At 46.1% G+C, this 9,002-nt stretch overlaps 1 protein-coding gene across 1 annotated transcript; it reads left to right on the top strand.

Moving 5' to 3' along the window:
* Nucleotides 1-4,807: 4,807 nt before the first annotated feature.
* HEY1 (hes related family bHLH transcription factor with YRPW motif 1) lies at nt 4,808-8,763 on the top strand. Its single transcript, XM_034763169.1, has 5 exons — nt 4,808-5,168; nt 5,453-5,528; nt 5,634-5,717; nt 5,920-6,001; nt 6,911-8,763. Exons 1-5 carry the CDS (start codon nt 5,077-5,079, stop codon nt 7,492-7,494), a joined length of 918 nt encoding a protein of 305 aa, XP_034619060.1. The 5' UTR covers nt 4,808-5,076; the 3' UTR covers nt 7,495-8,763.
* The last annotated feature ends 239 nt before the right edge of the window (nt 8,764-9,002 follow it).

The raw sequence follows: 9,002 nt of genomic DNA, 5'->3' as shown, positions 1-9,002 counted from the left end.
TAGTGTTTTTCCACAAAACCTCCACCTCATTCAGTGTGGATGATTGTCTGGGGATGAATCAGGATTGTGTAATAAAAGAGGCTGTTGTCTGTATGCCCCCTGCCTCACTAGTGGCAGAAGTGGGAAGTGGTATGGTGGATATGGCAGGGAATTGTAGGAAGTGGAAGGATGGTCTGGGGGTTGAAGGTGTGAGTGTGTGTAATTATGTAGCACAAACACCATGCTATACTGTGCAGGTGCTGTAATCATTAAAGACAGAGTTTTTATGAAAGCAGTTTTTGTACATCTGTACCAGTTTGCACCTCTTCCTCCTTCCTGCTATTTAAAAATAGCCACATAAACAAAGATATTTCTCATTGTGATCCGTTCACATTCACAGTAAGCATATCTCTGAAAACTTGTGTAACGTTGAAATCAAAATTTAAAAAAAAAAGAAAAAAATGCAGAAAAATGTCAGTCACATCATCCCTTTAAAAACAGTTGAGACATTAGTGGCTAATCTGTAAACCGTTTTGTTAATCACACTGGTGAACAATTACACAAGTACACCTCTACCCCGATATAACGTGACCCAACATAACAAATTCAGATATAATGCGGTAAAGCAGCGCTCTGGGGGGGGGGGGGGGGGGGCGCCCCCGTGGATCAAAGCAAGTTCCATATAATGCAGTAAGATTTTTTGGCTCCCGAGGACAGCGTTATATTGGGGTAGAGGTGTATTGAAATGAAATTGGACAATCTATTTGAGTAAGAATCTCATCTGTCTTAAGAACGTACAGATCTCATTCCCATTGTATCTGAAAACCTTCAATCTTTAACATATTTATCCTCAACACCGCCAGGAGGGAGCAAAGTATTCATCCTAGTTTTACAGATGCACTGCACTGATGTAGTCCTGTTTGAAACAGGATTATTTTAACAGGCACTAGGCACTTTTAGTTCTTACCAGCAGGCTCTACACAAGGTTGTTAGAGAGCTACACAAATCACAGCCCTGTAGGCTGGACTCTGTAGTGTCATGTAGATAAGCCCTACATCACACATGAAGTTTGTCACAGAGCAGGGAATTTCACCTTAGTCTTCCAGCTTTAAGACTAGTGGCCTAAATCACAGAACCAGCTTTCCTCTGCAGCCTAGCTGCTCGCCAATATGAGTTCACAGTCTAGCCCAGATATGTTTCTGCAAATGAGTTGAAGGATTGGAGCATAATATAAGACAAATCCAAAGACTATACGAATTTTTTGAAATCCTCTAGAAAAAAATAGTCTGGACTGCTGTCATAAGATGCTGATAACAATGTACTTGCCTAACCATGTTAAATAACCTTACCAACACAAGATTTCACAGGATTTGTGCTTACAATGAGGACTTTAATGTGAAAGTTTATCCCAATCCTTGGCCAATTTGGAGATAATGTTGAATTTAAAAATGTCTTAGTGAATTGGACATTACTAAATGCATTTTAATTTAGCACTTATACCTTAGTCTAGTATCAACTGTTCCAACCAATACATGGCCTGGCCCTAGACAGAAGGTACATGACAGAACTTGGGGTCCATCAAAATTAGCATATCCAAATTGAAATGCTAGATCCAAACTCTTGAACTTGGGGGAAGTGTTGGTCACTGCTCAAGCTCATCTCTGTTAAAAATGTCGAATTCACAGCACTGCTTAAAGTGCATGCGAAATTCTGTCAACTCCTTTTTTAATGCTTCTATTGATTTTCAGCCCGTTCCCTTGATTCCAGAAAAGCATATTTTAAAAAGTGAGACTTGTCCTGAAAATGAACATATTCAGGAATGAAATATGCAAAGAAACATGCAAGATTCAGAGCAGTAAACTCTGGAAAAGCTGGTGCTGTGGTTCAGTAAGTTCTTCGTGGGAGGGTTAAGGTTTTCAACTCGCTGCAGCATGAGTGCCAGATCCAGTAGTTGAATTGGGAAAAGTAACCATAGTAACAGTGAATTTCCGGGACTCAGTATGACAGGTTGACGGGATTACTCTTCAAAGCAGTTGCTCCCTTGGGAGAGAAGACTTAAAGGGAGGGGCTTGGAGTTAATTTAGTGCACACACTAGAACAAGGGTCAGCAGTGGCAGGTCTCTGCTGAAGGGAAGCCTACAGCAGCAATAAACAACTCCCTTTCAGTGTTATTTTGACTAGTATCGAAACAGCCTAAGGAAGCATAAAACAGAGAAGAATGGTGGAAGAGTACACAAAAAAAATCACACAGACTCACTCAGAATGATAATTATGATCAAGAATTCTTAGACATGTCAGGCCAGATCCTTGGGCTTGCCATGGCAGCTTTGCAACCACTCCTGCTTTACTGCCTCTAGTGTAATGGGTGATTCCAGGGAGAAAGGGGGTGTGGATGGACCCCCTCTGTGCTCCATTAGTCCCTGGCTCTTGGAACTGCCCCTTGGGGACAAGGGCAAATGTTAGACCAAACCTGAGAACCAGTGTGATGGCAGCATCAGAGAGGCATAAAAGTGATTTTTGAAAGCTATTTTGCTCCCTGTTTCTCCTGATCCTGCGCTCAGCTGGAGTGGATGATCTTTCTAGACCAACACATCTTTTAACATTTCTTATCTTACGAAAGCAGCTGATAGTCACCTGCAATTACTTACACACAGGCCTACCTACGCGCTGACTATTTCTGTACATCATTTTTGGGAAATCAGTAACTGGAAAAAATCTGAAGCATCTCTGGAAGCTGTCTGGCCTCCTTAGTCAATGAGAGGAAGTAGACATGAAGAAGAGTAAGACTGTGTGTTGAAAATCCTTATGGAAATCTCTGCAAGTGAAATAGATTACTTAACATAAATTCATTTCTAACACTCCTTTAAAAAGTGCAAAGGAGACCGTCTTTATTATGAAATAATCACCTGCAAATCTGTCTGAAAATCCTCATTCCCTAGCACAAGGCAGACGTGTAACTCCTGAGCCAAAACAGAGTTTATTATGTGCCTTATATTGCATTTGCACTTTTAAAGCTTAAATGGCCAACCACATTTCTCTCTTTGTTTAAAGCCCAATCTGCTTCTAAGCTCGTAAAAGCCAAATGCATGGACAGAGAATGTTTATGATTTATAAATGCTTGAAAAATGGATTTAATGGAAAAGCTGACCCAAACTTAACTCTAGCATTGCAAAAGGGGCAGATTAATTTAAAAAGCATTTCTTGGGAATAGGTGGTTCCTATCTTATTCCAAAGGCTGGTTGCAGGCAACTGCAGGATCTTTCTATCTGCTGAACTGCAACTGTTGGCTGTGCCATCACTGGCTTTTATCTCTTTGGCTCCATTTCCTTTCACTCTGCCAGAAGCCCCTTCCAGAAATGTTATTGTTGCATTTACCAATAATATGGGCAAGTCAATGAAATGTACACTGTGAAGCTGTGTGAATAGCTTAAGTTAAAACAGATGGGATGCTTAAAGCAACTAGGCTAGTAGATGGAGCAGAGCAGCCCTGAGGAAAGCTAGGTTTCCTGGTACTGCCATAGTGTGTGGTGGTGGCCATCCCCCTTAAGGTTTTTTTGTGACTAAGTTCCCCATCTGTGAACTCAAAACTATCCACCTAATAAAAGGACCCTTATTTAAAAGGCCTTGTGTAAATTAAGTATTATTTGTATTACTGTAGCATTTAGGAGCCCCACTCATGGACCAAGACCCCATTGTGATTGGTCCATCAATGGTTATTAGCCAGGATGGGCAGGGATGGTGTCCCTAGCTTGTTTGCCAGAAGCTAGGAATGGGTAACAAGGGATGGACCCCTGGATAATTACCTGTTCTGTTCATTCCCTCTGGGGCACCTGGCACTGGCCAGGGTCAGAAGACAGGATACCATGAGCTAGATGGACCTTTGGTCTGACTCAGCATGGGCCTTCTTACGTTTTGTACAACCAGAACACAAAGCTGCTCTCTGCCCCCAGGAGCTTCCAGTCTCAGGCAAGAGAGAATAGATAGCTATGGAGAGAGAACAGGAGAACACAAGGAACCAGCGAGCCAGTACCCTTCAGCCTCAGAGGCTGTGGGCTTGGCACAGTCAAGGTTTTTGGTTATAGGCATCAGGGCAGTTCTGAGGAGAGACTGGAGGGAGGCTAATGAGGTGCCTCTGCAGGTGTTTACCGGCAGGCCCCCAACACGCGCGGGCCGGCGTGGGAGAAAGCATGGAGGCGCTTGGTTGCCAGTGCACCACAGCTAGCAATGGAGGCTGGCCTGGCCGGCTGACGGGCAGGGCGAGGGGGCATTTCAGTAGCGAGCCAGAGCCAATCTCTGTGAAGGGCCCGGGACACGCAGGGAGCCTTAGCTCACGGTACGAAACTATCTCACTGAGTGTCTCCGCCCGAGAGCTCCCAGGGCTCTGCCGGCCGGCGGGGGAGGCGCAGAGCCCGGCGGGAGGATAAGGGAAGCGAGACGCGGGCGAGCGGGCGGAGGCCGCCCCGCGGGAGTTGGCAGGGCGAGCCGGACTCCCCGCGCCGAGGGCGGCTCAGCCCATAGCCCGAGCGCAGCCGCCGCGGGCCCTGTCTATCCCACGCCCGCCCAGCCGGCCGGGGGAGGCTCACACGCGGCGGCCGCCGCTGCCGCACGCACCGCCCAGCGCCGCAGCCGGCCCCGATTGGCCGCCAGCCGGGCACTGAGCAACTTTCCCACGGCCGCTAGGCCACGCGTGCGGCTCCGCCAGCGCCTGACTGGCTTCCGGCCCAGCCAATCGCGCACCGACGGGGGCGGGCTCCGAACGCGGCCATGTGTCGCTCCGAGCAGCCCCACCCCCAAGTAGCGCCGGGGCAGGGGGAGGAGGCGTGTCGCTGGCCGGCCTCCCCGCCGGCGGCTATTGGCTGCAACCGGCGGCGCGTCCGCCAATCAGGAGAGCGGGGCCAGCGAGTGGCTACAATGTGATGTCTGTGGCCGGCGGCGCCTGGCGTCCCCCCTCCCGCGGGTAAGAGGCGAGGCGTGGGAACGGGATGGGGGAGACGGAGCTGGCGGAGCCAGAGGTCGAGCGGCAGCGGGGCGCGCACTGAGCCAGCGAGCGAACCCGGGCCCGGTCTCTGCCTCCCACCCGCCCCCTGCAGCGGCAGCATGAAGCGGGCGCACCCCGAGTACAGCTCCTCTGACAGCGAGGAGCTGGACGAGCCCGTCGAGGTGGAGAAGGAGAGCGCGGACGAGAATGGGTGAGGAGGGGAGCGGGGGCTCTGTGCCGCATGGGGTGCGGGGCCCGGGGGAGGCGCCCGTTTGCGGCGATCCTCGGGGGAGCGGCACCCGGGGTGTGCTCTGTGTCCGCCGCGGGCAGGTAGGCGCCCTGCCCTGACGGATCGCACCTTTGCCTCCCGGAGTCCCAGTGCGGAACTGCCTCAGCCCACGCGTTGTTATTATGGGAGCGGCTTGGTTGATCCTTCCTTACAGCCCCATTCTCTCACTCCCGGCATCTGTGATAACTGTTTGTGGTTCATTTCAGAAACTTGAGTTCAGCTCCAGGTTCAATGTCTCCATCCGCCACCTCCCAGATCCTGGCCAGGAAAAGGCGCAGAGGGGTGAGTCTCTTTGCACGAACTACTGATACCCTCCTAGGGTCAAGCTGCTTTGCCCCAGCCTGCCTTTTGCAATCAACGCTGAAAACCTGTCTGTTTTACTCATAGATCATCGAGAAACGTCGCCGGGATCGAATCAATAACAGCTTGTCGGAGCTGAGGAGACTGGTGCCAAGTGCTTTTGAAAAGCAGGTAATTCACATTGGGCTCTGACTATAATTAGTGCATAGGTGACTCAGTCACAAGGACTGCAGACTAGAAGTGGTGTTGCATTTTACCCTTTTATAGTTCATTTTGCACTATTTCTGCCAAACTCTTATTTAGATCTTCTAAAAATTGACCTATTCTACCCCCTCTCCTTTTCTGCTCTCTCTCTCTCTCTCTCTTTTTCAAGGGATCAGCCAAACTGGAAAAAGCTGAAATTCTGCAGATGACTGTGGATCACCTGAAAATGTTGCATACAGCAGGAGGCAAAGGTAATCTTTTATCTGACAACAGATTCAATAGTCCTGAATAAACTGATTACAGCAACAAAGTTGTAGTAAGACCAAGCAGCATCCTGAGCCCTAACTAAATGTCCCACACATTTGTCATCTGATATGCTGCATGCAGTGGGAGGAGAAATCAAATGGAAGTATGTGTATACACTACTTGGTAATTCAGTATTTCCTCTTACATGGAACACTGTATAGTCTATTTACTGTTCTATGTTAAGTGCAGATTAGGCTGTTGTAGACTATAGATAGACGCTGTGTTGGGAAAATGATTGGTTATCCAAGTTTCTGTAAGGTTATGGCAGCACTGTGAAGTGAAGTAACTTTCAGCCACTGAAGAGAAACACAAGCTCTTCTCCCCTCCGCCCCCGCCCCCCACCATCTGCCTAAAACAAGTGATCTGTTTGGGATCTTTTTGGCTGTTTAATGTTATAGGTTGAAATGGGTAGTGGAGGAGCTAACACAAATGGCAATGTATAAATTGATGTTTGAGAACCGACAGCTAGTCTGTGAAAGTGGCCTATGATTAGTTACATGTGTGTGACCAATGAATTTCACTGTTCAGTGGCTTTGTGTCCATTGATGTAGCTAGCATTGAAAAATACATGTCTTCTCTTTGTGCGTTCTTTGCTGGTAGTGTGCAGTTTCAGTTTACACATGCCAGTCTGCGACTGGTCCTGGGACTCGCAGCATGACAACACAGATACTATAAAAGAAAAACGTGTTAGACCGTAGAAGCCATTTTGGAAGCCATTCTGTGTTTGGGGAAAATTGCAACTATATAACCGTCACACTCAAGTGAAATGTGCTTGCAGGGCGTGTGGAGGATGCAGTGTAGCCAATGACTAAAAATGGTATTTTAAGACTCCACTCTTTGTTCCTTTTTCTTAGGCTATTTTGATGCCCACGCTCTTGCTATGGACTATCGGAGTTTAGGATTTCGAGAGTGCCTGGCTGAAGTAGTCCGGTACCTTAGTATTATTGAGGGTCTGGACACTTCTGATCCTCTTCGAATTCGACTGGTGTCTCACCTCAATAATTATGCCTCTCAACGGGAAGCAGCAAGTAGTGCCCACACCGGCATTGGACATATTCCTTGGGGCAGTGCCTTTGGACATCATCCTCACATCACTCACCCGTTATTATTGCCTCAGAATGGGCACAGTAATACCAGTACTACAACGTCTTCCGCAGAACCACATCACCAGAGCAGAATTGCTGCTCCACATGCTGAAACTTCTTCACTGAGACTGCCCCCTAATGGCAGCATTGGACCAGTGCTCCCTGTGGTCACCTCTACTTCCAAACTATCTCCTCCTCTGCTGTCCTCCATGGCATCTTTGTCTGCGTTCCCCTTTTCATTTGGTTCGTTCCATTTGCTGTCGCCTAATGTACTCAGTCCATCTGCACCAGCACAGTCGGCAAACCTTGGCAAGCCCTATAGACCGTGGGGGACTGAGATTGGAGCCTTTTAAGAACTAATGGTTTAGCGCAGGGTGAGGGAAGCTTAAAAACTCAGCTGAGCTGGTTTTATTGCCAACTTCAATTTTAAGTTCTTAAGTAACTGAGGCAAAGGTACAGTTCAAGCTTAACAAAGTTTGTCTAAAAACTGAAGTGTTTGAGTTTTTTACATTTTTGTATTAGCAGATTTTAAAACAAAAATGAGTTGCTGAAGTTTGTCCAAAAATAAAATCACACTAGTGGATGTTAACACTTGTGATAGGCTTTATGCTGAGTGTTTAACTCACTTTGTAAACAATTTGTCTCAAACGATTCCATTTTGGCTGAGAACATTGGACTTTTTTTTTTTTTTTAACATTTAGTGTATTTTTGTCTATTACTGTTAGTGACAGCTTATTTTTAGTTTTAATTTTTCAAAACTGCTATTCTCAGCATTAACATAACTTGTGTTTTTGTTAATATTTTGACATTAAGCTGTTCTATAAGGAAATATTCTTTTGTAAACTGTATTCTGAGTTTTATATTTCTGAACAAAGCGTTGACAAATCAGATTGACCAGGTTTATGTCAGAAAGGGAATTCTGTGTCACAGGGCTGGGTGGGTTTGGTGATATGATCCTAGTCCTAGTCTTATCCTAGTGGACATTTATCACAACTCAGCACCACTGCATTATTTCTTTTGGCATAAGGAGGGGCAGTTTTTTTTGCTCAAGAGTAAACTACTACTAGAATAGCAAAGGTGCTACTGATCAAGCATGAATTGCTTTGGTGTTGATTTAGGTGGAGTCATGGGGGAGGGAGACCAACACCTTATACCACTTTACTGGCCAGAGCCAATGCTAAACAATTGTGTGGAGTCAGAACCTGATCTTGGTTACAATGGAGTAACTCTGTTACCCTAAATTTATACTTGGGTAACTGATTTCACCCCAGGAGCTTCAAAATTGCACCTAAAATAAATTGTGGTGGTATTTAAATAGCCAAAAGAATGGTACAGTGGAAACCCGTTTTGGGCATAAGCTTGTTTTGTAACAAATGTATTCTCTTAACTGGTCAATTTTCTATTGTATTTTACTTTGAGATGCACCCAGAGGTGATTCCTCATATTTTACAAGGGCTCTGCTGCATTCTTGTATATATTCTGGTTGGGTTTCATGAGACTCTCATTTTGAACAGGTTTATTCTGTCAAGAGATATTCTTTAGTGGGCTCCACTGAATTGGGTTTTGTCGCTTTTGTATTTGTGGCTAAATAAAGGAGAAAGAACAAACTATTTTGAATGACATTTTTGTCTGATGTGTCAGTGGGGAATCCTGTAGCCACGGGTACCATCTGAGAGGTTGCAGAACTACTACTTGTTCTTTCTGTGACATATAGTTGCGCAGTGATGTTAAGTATATCTTTAAATGTTACTGTGTACTTTTCTACTACGATTCAGTACACAGAGTAGTGCTATGTCTCAGGATATAGCCACGTTTCAGAATCAGGCTTAAAAAATGAATATTAAGATTACTTTTCACATGC

The sequence above is a fragment of the Trachemys scripta genome, chromosome 2 (genome assembly GCF_013100865.1).
Source record: "Trachemys scripta elegans isolate TJP31775 chromosome 2, CAS_Tse_1.0, whole genome shotgun sequence".
Lineage (NCBI taxonomy): Eukaryota > Metazoa > Chordata > Testudines > Emydidae > Trachemys > Trachemys scripta.
Note: the sequence above shows the minus strand (reverse complement) of the source record. Positions and strands in the feature narration are given on the sequence as shown.

Coding starts and splice junctions, on each gene's coding strand:
- HEY1 (XM_034763169.1), top strand. CDS start 5,077: ATGAAGCGGGCGCACCCCGAGTACAGCTCCTCTGACAGCGAGGAGCTG. Junction 5,529..5,633: donor CCAGGAAAAGGCGCAGAGGG/GTGAGTCTCTTT, acceptor TTTTACTCATAG/ATCATCGAGAAACGTCGCCG. Junction 5,718..5,919: donor CAAGTGCTTTTGAAAAGCAG/GTAATTCACATT, acceptor CTCTTTTTCAAG/GGATCAGCCAAACTGGAAAA.